This window comes from Nomascus leucogenys, chromosome 11 (genome assembly GCF_006542625.1).
Source record: "Nomascus leucogenys isolate Asia chromosome 11, Asia_NLE_v1, whole genome shotgun sequence".
NCBI lineage: Eukaryota > Metazoa > Chordata > Mammalia > Primates > Hylobatidae > Nomascus > Nomascus leucogenys.
Window position 1 is genome coordinate 114,640,674 of NC_044391.1, and position 16,609 is coordinate 114,657,282.

The window sequence follows — 16,609 nt, forward strand, 5'->3', positions numbered from 1 at the left end:
GGAGATTAATGTTGTTTTTGTGCCTGCTAGCACAACATCCATTCTGCAGTCCATGGATCAAGGAACACTTTCAACCTTGAAGTCTTATTATTTTAAAAATATGTGTCTTAAGGCCCTAGCTGCCATAGATAGTGATTCCTCTGATGGATTTAGGAAAAAAAAAAAAAAAAGGAAAAGCTTCTGGAAAGGACTCACCATTTTAGATGCTGTTAAGACCATTCAGGATTCATGGGAGGAGGTCAAAATGTCACCATTAACAGTTTGGAAGAAGTTGATTGCAACCCTCATGGATGACTTTGAAGAGTTTGGGACTTAAGAGGAGGAAGTAACTGCAGATATGGTAGAGACAGCAATAGAACTAGAATTAGTTCTCTTGTAATATGATAAAACTTGAACAGATGAAAAGTTGCTTTTTATGGACGAGCAAAGAAAGTGGTTTCTTTTTTCTTTCTTTTTTTTTTTTTTTGGCAGTCTCAGTTTGAAGAAAGTGGTTTGAGATAGAATCTGTTCCTAGTGAAGATGCTGTGAACATTGTTGAAATGGCAGTAAAGGATTTAGAATATTACATAAACTTAGTAGATAAAGCAGCTGCAGGGTTTGAGAAGATAGTCTCCCAATTTTTAAAGAAGAAAAATTTGAGTAAATTTGGGTAAAATTTACCCAAAATTACCCATTGTGGGTAAAATGCTATCAGACAGCATCACATCCTACTGTGAAATATTTCATGAAAGGAAGAAACAATCAGTGCAGCAAACTACAATTGTTGTCTTATTTTAAGAAATTGCCATAGCCACCCTAACCTGCAACAACCACCACCCTGATCAGTCAGTAGCCATCAACGTCAGGGCCAGACCCTCCACCAGCAAAAAGATTATGACTTGCTGAAGGCTCAGATGATCCTTAGCATTTGTTAGCAATAAAGTATTTTTAAGTAAGGTATATACATTGTCTTTTTAGACATAATGCTATTACACACTTAATATATTACAGTGTACTGTAAATGTAACTTAAATGCACTGGAAAACCAAAAAACCTTATGTGACTCACTTTATTGTGATATACGCTTTATTGTGGCAGTCTAGAACCAAACTTGCCTATCTCCAAAGTATGCTGGGACTTTGCTAGAGGTAAGCTGCAAATTTAGCCCTCAGTTTCCGGGTGGCTGGTAGATACAAAATGGAAAGTAGAGGTCATTCCATCATTCATGGTGGCCATCAGACAACAACACAGCAGTTGCTTAGGAGAAGCATGGGTCTCCTTGGTATGCACAACTGAGAGAAGTTTCCCTTAAAATGGACATTGAGTTAGATGATACAGTGAATCTAATGGCTACATATAATCATGACTATCACGGGGCCCTTTGTTGTAATGTTTCTAGTGTAGGCTAACGTGCAGTTCTAGGGAAAATATGATGCTATCCAAACATGTAGCTTTTTGGTTTGGCTTATCTAAAGATAAAATACATAGTATCCAGAGAAATAGAGGAACTGTATGTCCTCCATATGGTCTCCCATAAATATTATTTCTTTTTGCAGCTGATCCTTTTAGTAAATATCAGGTAGCCAGAAGTTCAAGATTTTACACTCGTTGACATTGACAAGCACCTGGAATGGTACTACCTTTTTTTTTCTTTTTCTTTTTTTTTTTTTGAGACAGTCTCACTCTGTCACCCAGGCTGAAGTGCAGTGGCATGATCTTGGCTCACTGCAACCTCCGCCTCCTGGATTCAAGTGATTCTCCTGCCTCAGCCTCCCAAGTAGCTGGGATTACAGGCACCCGCCACCACTCCTGGCTAATTTTTGTATATTTAGTAGAGATGGGGTTTTACCATGTTGGCCAGGGTGATCTTGAACTCCTGACCTCATGTGATCCGCCTGCCTCAGCCTCCCAAAGTGCTGGGATTACAGGTGTGAGCCACTGCGCCTAGCCAAGTACTACTTTTTTTATTAGTTAAGTCAGAGCCATAATCATTATAACTGAGCCAAAATTAGGATTGCCATCCACTTAAGAAAGTCGAGTGGTCTAACAAGTATAAAAGCCTAAGTATAAGGCTAATTCATGTTCACACCGAAGCCTTTTGGGGAGTAGGCCTTAAAATATATAGAAAGTATTTGAAGAGGTTTTAATTGTACTAGCCAAAAGGAGCCTGGTAGAAATGCTTGTGTTATAAGAGTTTATTTTTTTTAAAGCTGAATTTATCTGACCGGGCACGGTGGGTGGGTGGATCACGAGGTCAGGAGTTCGAGACCAGCCTGGCCAATATGATGAAACCCCATCACTAATAAAAATACAAAAAGATTGGCCAGGCATGGTGATGCGTGCCTGTAGTCCCAGCTACTCTGGAGGCTGAGGCAGAAGAATCGTTTGAAACCGGGAGGTGGAGGTTGCAGTGAGCCGAGATCGTGCCACTGCACTCCAGGCCTGGGCGACGGCGTGAGACTCTGTTACAAAAAAAAAAAAAAAAAAAAAAAGCTGAATTTATCAACAAATTGCTATGGAGCTTTTTATATATTCAGCAGGCATAAGTTGTAATTTACCTCACAGACTTTCTTAAGGTTACTTTCTTTCTAAATTATACTTTATGGGGGTCACAAAATAGCAATTTTTAAATAATCTCCTTTAATGATTAAGTATTGTTTAAGTCAGATCACTCAACTATGAATGCATGAATATTCATGGACATCTATTACATAGCAAGCAGTGCTATGCTGGGCTGAGTGATTTTAAATGACAGACTTTTTGGTAAGTAGAGCATTTATACAAGCAGTCCTTGCTGTTCTCCACATTAATGCTCAGAAAAAATACGTAATAAAAATGATCTTTCCGAAATGAATTATGAAGCCCCATGAGAATGATGTGGCAATTTGTGGTTATATATTTTACTAGAGGATTAATATCCAATAAATGATACTAAGGAATAAACAAAAATTTTTCAAGATGAAGTTATATAATGAATTAGAACAATACATTTTAATCATAAGTTTAAATTAGTGTGGACTTTGAATTCTCCTGGACAAATTCCTTCATTTTATAGATAAAGCTAGGACTGTGACTTATCCAGTTATGAGGTTAATGGCAAATACCACATTGTCATATATTTTAAATGATACACATTACAAAATGTTCTCTGCTTTATAAAAATCATATAAAATAACTGCCCCATAGATTATTAAAGGTGTTAGACTAGGGATTCTTAAAAAAAATTTTCATCAAATGTTTCTTTCATTATTAATCCTGTGAAGTCCATGTTACAGAAGATTTTGTCTGCAACAGTGCAGTTACATTCTTCTCTTTAGAAATACAACCACCAGTTAGAGTTCCCAATCAGTAGGAGAGGGGATGTGTGTCTAGTCCAAATGAAGATTTCCATTTGAGTTTTTGAAGCAGTGGAGCTAACCCAGCCTTTACAGGCCCCAGAAATCTGGGAATCTCAGCTTTCAAAGTACTATACCAGTCTTTTTAACAGTTTTCCTGGACATGTGAATTGATGCCTCCTTCTTCTGTAACATGCAGGAGTATTCTGTTTGTCTTCATTGAGTGTTAAAAAATAATCATGCCTATTTCAAGGAAAAAAATCTACAGAACTGAGATTCAGAAGATCCAAGTGCTAGATTTAATCATATTCCTTTGTCTATCTCTTTGGTTCAACTTTCATCAGCTGTAAAAGATGCACCTTTTTTCTTGGGCTAACTCTAAGATTTTAACTACAGTTTTGAGAATCTTGAGTGTAGTTTCTTGTTGACCTTTTCTTCCTTTTTTTGTTTCCCCCACACCCTAGATTCATTAAAATACTGAACTTCTAAAGGGCAAGTATGTAGTGTAATTGTTTAATAAAAAGCAAACCTTTTCATGAACAATATATATTACATAATAAGAAGCGTTCCTTTACTTTTCAGTACTGTAGTGAATAGCTTTTTTACAGTAGAATCTCACTTAGAGGGTGTCTTAAAGCTTAACACAAAGTGCTTATGCAGCATGTTATAAAACAGTTCTATTAAGGTACATTTGGATCTTTGGATGTGTGGTTTGCTTAAAGTACACTGCATTAGTAAGTTGGCAGCTTGCTTTCTTTAAAAACATCAAAAGTTTTAAAAGGTTTATTTCAGGGCATGTGTTAGTGTTTTGTGTGTGGTTCTTTGTTCCTGTTCTAAACTGTTATTAACCACTGAAGTGAACCTTCTCCCGGGTTTGGCCTTTTGGTATTCACAGTGTATTCAAAACCTAATTACAGATTAGTCTATATTTGAGACTTTTAGAGCAAGTATCAGAAGACCCAAAAAGAAAATGAGAGTAGGAGTATCATTTCATGTAGAGATAAAGAGACCCAAAACATGAATGGGTGTCAAGTCAGCTGAAGAAAAGAAAAAAGAGAAGGAACTTCATTCACTGAGATGGTTTATGAGTTGGGGATTATGGGAATATTCATGACTCAATCAAGAAGCACAGTGAATTGATGTTTGAAATAGCTCATCTTTTAAGTAAACATTGGATAAATGGAAAGTAGACTCAGTATTCACTACACGTAGAAGTAGCTATTTCTGTATAACAGAAATAGCAGTTTGTTAATCCCTTCCTGAGTTGGTTTAATTTACCAAGTAAATCACAAATTTTATTCTTTATTTGTGAATACTTAATTCAAATATTTAATGGAAATATGAGTTTACTTTATAATTAGTCATGCTGATCCATACACATATTTCTGAGACAAAGCAATTTCTAATGGTGAAATAGTTACAATAATATTTTTGAAATTTGAAAGCACTGTGATACTGAAGCATTAATTTGAAGGATCGGAAAGTAGAAAGTTTTTGTTGCCAACATTCAACTTCATTGTTTATGGATAACTTGGTTTTCTGGGCAGCCAGATGGCACAGTTAGTATACAGACATTCTTGGAAACTTGTATCAAAATTTAAAATAAATGAATTTATGAGAAATAATTCTGCTTATTATTTGTGATGTAGCTTTCTTGAAAAGCAAGAAATCAGAATGTAGTTTCTAAAGCTGCAGGTGAATATGTATACATAGCCAGCATCTTTCAGCCTTGATAATAAGATGCAACCATTAAGGTGAAGGGATTTCTTTTCCCACTTGTGTTGTTGGACCCGAGTATCCTGCTCTGTGTTGCTTGTCTGGTTCAGGTGTGAGCCACCAGCTTTCCTTGACTTTCATTATCTATGTGTATCTTGCCTCCTGTTCCCAGGCTTGCTCTCGCTCTTCCTGTCTTCCTCCCTCTTGATCACTAGTGTAGTATTCATGAAGCCAGCTAAGTTAGTTTTTCCCTTTGAAAACCACAGCCTTTATTTTCTGTGCCATATTTTGGGCAACTTCGTTTATCATTGATTGACCGTACGCAGTGATCAGGCCTTGTTCCAGTCACTGAAGACGCTGAGCATTTTTGGGCCCATTTTGTACTCCTGTATTGTTCTCCAAGGGCTTCTCCAAGTGTGTGTCGATTTAGTCTCCTCAAGAGGGCATAATTTTCATCAGCATATGATAGCATATTATGTACTGTTTGGTCATCCTTAGTCATAGACTACTTAGGAGGTGTCAGTAACTATTTTGTTCCCTGATTTTTACTGAAATGCGTCTTTTTTTTTTTTTGAGACGGAGTCTCGCTATGTTGCCAGCTGGAATGCAGTGGCACGATCTCAGCTCACTGCAACCCCCGCCTCCCGGGTTCAAGCGATTCTCCCTGAAATGCATCTTATTTTAAGTCAAAGGTAATACTTAAAAAAGACCAAAGAGACTTAAAATAACAGCATTTGCTTTGTCACTGTGAGCTTTACTTTGTTATTATGAGTTAACGTATGGTAGCAGACTGGGTGTAGTAGCTCACGCCCTGTAATTCCAGCAGTTTGTGAAGCTGAGTGGGGAGGATTGCTTGAGGCCAAGACTTCGGGACCAGCCTGGGCAAAAGACCAGCATCTTGACAAAAAAAAAATTTTAAAAATTAGCCAGGTGTGGTGCTGCATGCCTGTGGTCCCAGCTACTTGGGAGGCTGAGGTGGGAGAATCGCGTGAGCCTGGAGGTCGAGGCTGTAGTGAGCCGTGTTTGCATCACTGCACTCCTGGGTGACAGTGCAAGACTCTGCGTCAAACAAACGTGGTAGCAGATGTAGTGTGTGTTTCTTAATCAGAGAAGTGTAGACAAGGCTAACTCTCCAGGCTTTAACGTCCTCATATTTAGCAATGATACCTGCAAGGTTGTATGAGAACCAAATGAAACGCCAAATTTGGAAATACATAGTAGATACATCACAGCAGAGTAAGCCAGGAATGCTTCTCAAAGGGAGGCTGTCTTCTGTGTCCTAATATCACTGTATCCAGTGCATTGTGAAAGTGAAAGAACAAAGAAATAAATGTTCTGTAGTTAATGTTTAAAGGATACATTTATCATAATTGCTCTTTTAACACTCACCTCCAGTGTCCCTTCCGTTCACACCTCCTGCCCCCGTTGCTTCCTGGTAGCTTAGTTAAGTGTCCTTTGTTATTCCTGAGGTTTCAAGGCATGGTAATACTGTGTCCTGATATTCTAATCGTAAATATCTAAGGGAAATTTGGCATTTTTTCATTTTGTGGTTTTCGTATTAAAGTACATTAAATAGTCTTTTTGCTTTTATTTAGGAAAAAAACTGCTTACCTGTTAATTTTAGAAAAATCTGATTTTCATTTAGACCTTACAGAGTGAGACACCTGCATCAGAGTGGCTCTTGGTATCCTTCAATCCAATTGGATCTTGCTCTGAATAGTCTCTTGTAGGGAGTGAGGCTACTGTACCACCCCCTTGCAGTAGTCCATCCAGCTTAGGATGGGCGTCACCGGTAGGGCAAAAGGATGGGTAGACCTGGCCATGCGCTGCCCTGTTGCACTCAAGTCGTGTTATCAAATGGAGTTGGTTTTCTTCTCTTCATACAGTACAGCATTTCCAAGTAGAAATATTTCTCAATGAAATGTGGAGAGAAGCACCTGTTTGAGATTCCCATGTGTTGCGTGATTTAAGTTAGATGATTTTTTTTTTAAGACCACATTCATTTCCGGGATTCTAGGTAACAATTTAGAAAATGTCTTTCTACTAACCTCCCCACTTTTTGAAAATCCTTCAACTGATGAACTGATGTGAAACTTTCTTACATTCAATGAAAAAAAATAGGTTAAGCTGTTTCTAAGCAACTAGATGAATTAATTTTAAAACTAAGAATGTGGCCTTATTTTGGGAAAGCAAGAAAATTTACTGGTTTGTCTGCTGTTTAAAAAATGGAAGTCAGCCTACCAAAATATTGAGACTCAACTTCTAAGAGATGGGTTAGGATTTTTTTTTTTAAGTTTCTCTAGTTTAATTTTATATATAAGGGGTTAATGCTGCCTTCATAATAACTATTATCATATTTTCTCAATACATAGCTTGATTAAAACAATTGGGCCGGGCACGGTGGCTCACGCTTGTAATCCCAGCACTTTGGGAGGCCGAGGTGGGTGGATCGCGAGGTCAGGAGATTGAGACCACAGTGAAACCCCATCTCTACTAAAAAATACAAAAAAATTAGCTGGGCGTGGTGGCGGGCGCCTGTAGTCCCAGCTACTCAGAGAGGCTGAGGCAGGAGAATGGCGTGAACCTGGGAGGCAGAGCTTGCAGTGAGCTGAGATTGCGCCACTGCACTCCAGCCTGGGCGACAGAGAGAGACTCCGTCTTGAAAAAAAAAAAAAAAAAAAAAAAAAAATTGGACTCCCCCCACTCCCCCCACACAGGCACACACACAGATTTTATATCAGTCTGTATCTAATACCTAGAATAAGAAGTGCTTCAGCCAGGCATAGTGGCGCTCACCTGTAGTCTCAGCTACTCAGAAGGCTGAGGCAGCAGGATCAATTGAGCCCAGGAGTCTGAGTCTAGCCTGGGCAACATAGCGAGACCTAGAAGTTTTACATTACTGGAGAAATAATATGAAAAGAATAAATTACTGGAAAAAGAATATGAAAATGTTATGTTCTTTATATCCAACCATGGTAGGCTTTTTTGAGTTCCTGCAATGCTAATAAGAATTCATAAAAAGGACAATTCTTCATTTTCTTGGGTACTCATCACTAATGCTGCCTTGCTGGTAAAAAGGAATACTTATATCTTCAACTGCAGATTATTTACTTTTAAATATAAAAGATATAAATGTCAAATATTAAATGCATCTTACATGGTTTTCCTACATAGAGAAAGTAGAATGCTTGCCAGTTTTGCCTCTAGGTCACTCGCTTTGAACCAGCCAACCCACCTTAATTGATCATTTCCACTAATATGTTAAATTACATTAAAAGGACAAAAATATTTATCATGCTTACTATAACCTATGTTTTAAAATAGGAGTCCAGGCACAGTGGCTCACACCTGTAATCCCAGGACTTTGGGAGGCCAAGGCAGGAGGATCACTTGAGCCCAGGTGTTAGGACCAGTCTGGGCAACAAAGTGAGATCCTGTCTCCACAAAAAAATTAAAAATAAAAACTTAGCCAGGCGTGGTGGCACGTGCCTGTGGTGTTAGCTACGTGGGAGGCCAAGGTGGGAGGATCACTTGAGCCCAGGAGGTTGAGGTTGCAGTAAGCCCTGTTAACGCCACTGCACTCCAACCTGGGCGACAGAGTAGGACCGCCATCTCAGAATATAGAATAAAATAGGAGGTGCATGTGAAGTAGTATAGATCATGACTTTTCCACTTTTAATAGGGGATTGGCATGTACTGTGAGCCGTTCACATTTGTGGAAGAAATCTACATTTCAGAGAGTATGTATTTCATTTGGAAGTGTATAAACATGAAAACCTAAAATAAATAATGTAAATCTACCTCTAGTGGCTCTCGTATTTTTAAACTTTTCGTATTTATAGCTGGCAAAGTACTTTTTTGTATGTGTTTTTACAGCGTCATTGCGCTTCTCATGTTTGTTGCAAGCATCTCCCACAGCTTCCTTTGTCTTTTAATTTTATCACATATAAATAAAAGTATACATTTCAATATGGCCATATTGATTGATTCTTTTCCTTTGTAACTCTTACTACTTTATATTTAAAGTCATTTCCCAGTCTAAGGCCACCTCTATTTTCTTTTAGTTTTTTAAAATGGTTTCATTGTTTTATATTTTCCTATGATCCAGACATTACTAACTGTGTGTTCTTAATTGGGCTTCAGAGAATCTGAGAATTCCTTAAAATTCTCTACATAATTGTACATGTACTTAATACATATGCTTTTTTCCATGTTAAGAGGCCAGAGTTTTTATTAGATCCTCAAAGGGGTCAGTCAGTTTCTCCTCCCACTTCCAAAAAATGTCTGAGACCTACTACTATAATCCATCTGGACTTATTTGGGTAAAAGGTGGTATGGTGAGACTCATATTTTTCTTTTTCCCACAAATAGTTAAGTACACCAACCATTTAGTAAATAATTATCTCCTGATTTGTGATACCTTTGAAAAATAAATGTTTTTCTTTAATTTATTTTTATCTCCACAGAGAAAGTTAGAGAAATTCAAGAAAAACTTGATGCTTTCATTGAAGCTCTTCATCAGGAGAAATAAATTATATTAAGTGAGTAAAAATTCTATAACTGTATTGGTGCTGACTAAATACAAAATTACACTTTTCTTAATAGTTTATCATTCTGCTTCACTTACATCCTGCTTGTCACTTATGCGGTAATTTCAATGGCATGAATCTCTGAAACTAGTTTCCGAATTTCATTTGTATAGTGTTGCTTTGAATAACTTGATTGCCTTCTGGCTGAACTAAAAATATCCTCTAGAACTCATTTTGAATAGAACAAAGGTGAACACAGAGCTAAGATACTGTATAATATGCAGGTGACTCATTTTCTAGGTGTAAAGAATTGAGCTGTAGTTGACATTACTTTATTCCTCTTGCCTACAGTCTATCAGGGTGGAAAGGGAAGTACAACTTCCATGGTACATCATTCAGAACAATATGCCAGCAATGGAAGAGAGAAACAAGACCTAGGAAACTTGAAAATAAAGCTTTGTAACTTTATTTCATTTGTTTCTCTAGTAAGTTAAGACAGGCCAGTGCGGTGGCTCACTCCTGTAATCCCAGCACTTAGGGAGACCAAGGCGGGTGGATCACTTGAGGTCAGGAGTTAGAGACCAGCCTGACCGACATGGTGAAACCCCGTCTCTAATAAAAATACAAAAATTGCCCAGGCGTGCTGGCACATGCCTGTAATCCCAGCTACTCGGGAGCCTGAGTCAGGAGAATCACTTGAACCTGGAAGGCAGTGGTTGCAGTAAGCAGAAATTGTGCCACTGCACTCCAGCCTGGACGACAGAGTGAGACTCTTGTCTCCAAAAAAAAAGTTAAGACAGATATATGGAAATATACAAAAATACATAATCATCTTTAACACAAGCTAAACATAATTTCTGTGTTTTATAAGTGTCCATGTTCATAAATGTTTTCTACATCTTTTGTGTATGAATATTTTATTTTAAAACCATTAAGTGTTACAGTATCACCCTAATCGTGATAGTTACCATGAATACTTACTATTAGAAATAAACATCTTTAGTACCTTCTTGATCTCCCCTTTAGCATCAGAGCTTACATGATAGTTTTGTTTACCGATCTGTATGTGCTTTGCGGGGAAAAATTGATGAAAGCCTCGGAAGCCCCATTAAAAATATAAGCTGTATTTCTGTTTTTTAACAAAATGAGGAAGCTGAAAGCCAGCCAGTGTTTTACATAATGGTGTCTCTCCCCTCAGCTGATCAGTGTGACATCCAGAGTTGCTGTTGCTGCTACCTGTCTAGTCTCTAAGACCCTTTTCAACCCTTGTGACTTAAGACTCTGTGAACTTTTACAAAGTATCTTGTGATCTGGACAGATGATCTGTTTTGTACCCTGCAGATGCAGTTAAAAGAATAAATCTGGCAGCATGGTAACCTTGCTTCATTGTGACCATTTTATAAAAGTTACCAAGGACCCTAAGGAATACTTTCTCAAGTATAGTTTTAACACTTAGGATTCCTAATTAATTGTTATTCTAATATTTGCTAAAGATGTTTATATGCTATACAGTCATACACAGATTCTTCTTCAATTAATTTCAGTATATGCTTTTAACTTATGTTTGATAAAAAAGTTATGCCAATATTGTTAGGTAGGTGATAGACAATGTAAGTTTAGTAAAACTAGCAAAAGTAAACGGTTAGGCTTCAACACTGTTACGATCATGCAGTAATAAACTTTGTTTAGAAATTTTGCATTTATCTCCCCTGGCCTCAGTTTGTTAAATGGGTTTATTTTTACAGAATCGTACTCATAATCAGCTCTGCATACATCTGAAGAACAAAAACATCAACGTCTTTTGTCCAGCCTCTTTTTCTTCTGCTGTTTCACCTTTCTAAACATACAATAAAGTCATGGGATAAAAATAATTGATGTGTGTTACGGGCGCTTTGACCATCAGCTGCCTTTCGAATGGAAGAACAGTGGTAATGGATTAACATCCTATTTTGTACTAAAGTGACAAATCGGAATACTATAATTGGTATGGTCATTAGGTTCAGTCCTCAAAGATAAGAAACTTGTTCTCTGTTTGTTGTCTTATTTGTGGTGGCACTAGTTTAATGGATTAACTGAGGTTGCTCAATGTCGGTTTCTTTTCCTGAAATACGATGCTAGGTGTTTTGAAATAAAACTTACATAGCAATTTTTTAAAGTTATCAATTGTATATAAAATCACAGTAGCCTGCTAAATCATTGTGTGTGTCTGTAGTATTCTATTCCCAGAAACTATTTGACCATGATAATTCAGTTTATATTCACCACATGAAAGAAAAGTGGGTAACAGAAGAACCCCTAAAACAGGTTAATTTGGATTGTAACAATTCAGTGTACATCCAGTGAAAGAAATTTCAACCCTTCATAGCCAGCGAAGAAATTTGCCTCGGAAGCTAAGTCAGTACCAGCTTACCTATTTGATTCAGTTGCTGTTTTCTCACTCTCTATATCCATTTGAAATTGATTTATTTTAGATGTTGTATACTTACGTTAGGCTTTCTGTTAATAGTGGTTTTTTTCCTGTTGACAGAGCCACTGGATTATGACACAGGATGAGGAAGATTAAGGATAATCAATTGACTAATTTCATTTAGAATATTATCAAACATTTCAACTAGGCATCAGAAAAAGGCTTTCTTTCATAAGACAATTAAAATAATGTTGACCATCCCCCTCTTAGCTGAATAAAGAAAAATTTTGTTTAGTTTATTGCAATTTAATTACAATACTACCTTCACAACATTTTCATGTGTTTTAAATAAATGTTTTTTAATTGGCTAAAGGACATTCAAGCAAAGAAATGCTTTCTTTACTTAAAATGTCTATCTCATTTGCTGCCTTTTCACTAAGCCTTTACTTTGTTAATAAAAATGTCCATTGTGTGATGTTTTTTATTTTACAGTTTGCTATATCTTATTTTCTTGGAATTGCTTTTTGGTGACAGCGCCGTTGCTACTTCTCATTTTATTGTTTTACATCAATGCATGCTTCGTTGCGATCCCTCAGGATGTAACACTTGGTATGCACAGTCGAGGACATGAAAAAATACTTCCGAAATCAGGAATTCAGTGTATGTTTGTTTTATACTGTTCGATAAGAAAACTAGGTCCAGCTTTAAGCAGCACAGATGCGCTGGTAGATGCATAGTCAGGGACTTTTTTTATTTCTTTTAGGTCTAGGGACAGGAGTGAATAGAAAGGGAGGAGAGCTCTATTATGTTCTATACACAGATTAGGAGATGACCTTACTGGGTACACCCCTCTAACCAGTGCTTACAGGTTAATGCATGTTAATGAATATTTTCGCAGTTGTAAAGCATAACAATTACAACTACACATCTGTTTCTACAGAGTAAAACAGGACCATAGATTATTTACTTCTGTCAACTATAGAGAGAAAGAAATACCTTCAGCTGTATTTGCACAGATTTCTCCCAAGGAAAAGGCTAATATTAGTTACTACTGTTATCATATCCCTTTGTATAAGTTTTAAAAAGAGGTGGAGGGAGATCTTCATTTCTTTGAGGAGATCAGTATTGTAACGTATGTGAGTAGATGATAACAGTTAATATTACTAAAAGTCCCACGTGAGAGTCCTGACGCCCTCCATGCCCCACAGTAATGTGGCTTCTCTCATGGGTTTTTTTTCTTCTTTTTAGCTGATCTCATCCTAAGCATGCTTTATTTTTCCTTGAAAGCTAGGTATTTATCAAGTGCAGATGTTACTGGAAGAAAATAAAATTCAGTCTCAAGAGTAAACCCTGTGTCTTGTGTCTGTAGTTCAAAAGTCAGAAATGATTCAAATTTAAACAAAAAGATATTAAATATACAGAAGTTAAATTCGAACTAGCCACAGAATCATTTGTTTTTGTGTCAGAATTTGCAAAGAGTGGAGTGGACAAAGCTGTATGAAGACTGAACAACTGTGAATGGATGATATCCGAACTTAATTTGGCTAGGACTTCAGTTTTAAAAATCAGTGTACCTAGGCAGTGCACAGTATGAAATAAGTGGCCCTTGCAGCTTCCCTGTTTAACCCACCGTGCTGTAGTTGCGGGTGGAACAATCAACCTTTCTAGTAGTTTATGATATTGCCCCCTCTTTGTATTCCCATTTTCCACAGTTTTTTCCAGCAGACTTCTTTCTGCAAATTATTCAGCCTCCAAATGCAAATGAATAGTATAAAAATAAGTAGGGAACATGGCAGAGAGTGGTGCTTCCCAGCTTCACAGTGTGGGAATTTGACATAGGATGAGAGTCAGAGTATAGGTTTAAAAGATAAAATCTTTAGTTAATAATTTTGTATTTATTCTAGATGTATGTATCTGAGGAAAGAAATATGGTATTTTTGCTTTCCAGTAAAGGGGATCAAAGTAATGGTTGTTATCTCAGTTCTCTAAGCTGGCATATGTTATAGCTCAAGCAGTATGGAAATGTGCTTTAAAATACGCTTACCTTTTGAATGATCATGGCTATATGTTGTTTAAATATTTAAAACTTACCTTGTTTTCACTTGTGCACTGTGAATGAACTTTGTACTATTTTTTTAAAACCTTCACATTACGTGTAGATATTATTGCAACTTATATTTTGCCTGTGCTTGATCAAAGGTCATTTGTGTAGATGAGTAATTAAAAAATATTTAAATCACATTATAATTCTATTATTGGAGAGCATCTTTTAATTTTTTTTCTGTTTTAATGAGGGAAAGAGAAACCTGTGTACCTAGGGTCATTATTTGACCCCACAGTATAACCAGATTCATGGTCTAAGAAGCTCTTAATGTGGCTTTTCTCTGGATGCTTGAATTTCACACGCCTTGCATTTCACAGTTGTACTCCGTGGTCAACCGGTGCTTTTTTTCACATCGTGGTACTCGTCAAAACATTTTGTTATTTTCCTTGGTAAAATATATAAAAAAGGTTTTCTAATTTCACTTTGCTGCCAAGGCTGTCATTTTCATTAATGCTGCTAACATGTTCATATGAGGCTTACTAAAAAGTTATTACTAAGCCTTAGAACTGGAAGAGACTTTAATTTCATCTACCATCTGATTATAAACTCCTGTTACTCACTTTGTTATTCCTCCAGAACTTTGCTCATAAATGATACCTACTAACTATTTGTTGATCATTGGATATGTCAAGTTAGGTAGAGTATAGGTGTGCCTTCTTAATTCCTTCAGAAGATGCAGAGGCAAGAACATGTTTCAATTGTGTTAGCATTGGTTTTCTTTATCAGTGCTAACAGACTCAGTGTGAGGCCCCATACTTTATTTTAAACTAGGTTTTCATCCTTGTGTAATTCAAGTTCAGAATCTTCATGTATCAAAAAGTTTGAAAAATTTAGTTACTAAAGATTTAATAGAGCAATTTATTTTTTTAGCATGTCTGATTAAAGAATTAATATATTTATCAAATTGAAATAGCTACCATGTGCCTATAGATAAAACAGATGTATTTAATTATAAAGTACGTCTTAAAATAACCACATATCTGATTTGTGATAACTAAAACAATCATGTCCTGCGCATATTAGACCCAGTTAATAAGTGTAGAAAACTTAAGCATTCAAACAAGTACTACAAAAATTGTTAAAGGTTCAAAACCAGGAGACAGTATCAGTAAGGCTTAAATGTGGGTGATCTCTAGCTGGAAGAAGACAGCTTCTAAAACTAAGGGTAGGAAAAACCTATATCGTAAGGCATTTGTTTAAATTTATATCCTAAAATGACAGAATTGAGCTTGAAAATCGAGAGTATGTATGTGATTCCTCTCCAAGACTTCTTGTGAGTTACGTACATATTCTACAGAACCAGTGTTAAGGTATATTTGTGGTCAAGTCACTGACGAAGTAAATACTACTTTTAAATGCTTTTAATGAATTTTTTTTTTTTTTTTTTTTTTTTGGGGGGATGGAGTCTTGCTCTGTCGCCCAGGCTGGAGTGCAGTGGCATGATCTCGGCTCACTGCCAGCTCTACCCCCCGGGTTCAGGCCATTCTCCTGCCTCAGCCACCTGAGTAGCTGGGACTACAGGCACATGCCACCATGCCTGGCTAATTTTTTGTATTTTTAGTGGAGATGGGCTTTCCCCGTGTTAGCCAGGATGGTCTCAATCTCTTGACCTTGTGATCCACCTGCCTCGGCCTCCCATAGTGCTAGGATTACAGGCGTGATTGTTACTCTTTGTGATAAAAAATTCTTGTTCCTGCTGTTAGTACTTTTAATTCATTAACCCAGGTGTAAACTGTTCTTTTCCAAGTATTTGGGAAATTCAAAATCTGTTTTTGAAAAAACTAGGCCAGAGGCACCCCTGAAGTTCTAGTCACAGTGCAGTGATACTGCCAGCAGCCCCCCAACAGAGATATGTCTTGTGGCTGTATTAAGAATATGTTACACTGTTACACTCTTTAATGTTCAGGACAGAATACTCATTCTGCTGCTTACTCTTGTAGTTATTAAATCACAGAGCAACAATACGGAAGTTAGAATTTTATCCATTTGTCAGAAAATATGCTCATGGTTTATGTGACCTAATACTTTCCATAAAGCTCTTGAGACCTCTAATGTTTGTGAGAGAATATGTAGGGAATAGGTTGACCCCCTTTTTTTGCTTTGGTAAACTTCATCTGAGATTAGGCCAAATTATCAGAAAGCAATACTGCCTGGGCTGCTACTTATCTGCCTCTTTGATATTACGTCCTTGGCTCCACAGGCAAGACCCTATGACACATCTATTTGCAGAAAATACACAGTCTGTTTTGCAGAAGTCTAACCTAATGACATGTCTTGATTATCGCTGAAATTCATTAAGGATTACTGGATAGTACCAGTGGTTTCCCCTCCAGACACATGTATGTACTGCTCTCCTTGTGGCAATGAGAACTCAAGACTTTACCATTTTCTTTGCTTCAGCTGCCAGGAAATGCTGAAATTAATTTCCCTCTCAACTGAAGGAATGAACCTAACCATTTTTCTGCTCCTTTAGTTTGTGTTCTATTTTTGTTATTAATCTCTCTTTCCATACATCTTAACACAGAAACAGCCCTGTGTC

At 37.0% G+C, this 16,609-nt stretch overlaps 1 protein-coding gene across 1 annotated transcript in view; it reads left to right on the forward strand.

Moving 5' to 3' along the window:
• The window catches only part of OPA1 (OPA1 mitochondrial dynamin like GTPase), a 104,453-nt gene extending 89,962 nt beyond the window's left edge, over window positions 1–14,491 (forward strand). Inside the window, exons 30-31 of the mRNA XM_030822996.1 lie at window positions 9,497–9,571; window positions 11,305–14,491. Of these exons, the coding sequence (XP_030678856.1) occupies window positions 9,497–9,561 (65 nt within the window). The 3' untranslated portion in view covers window positions 9,562–9,571; window positions 11,305–14,491. The remainder of the gene's footprint in view (window positions 1–9,496; window positions 9,572–11,304) is intronic.
• The last annotated feature ends 2,118 nt before the right edge of the window (window positions 14,492–16,609 follow it).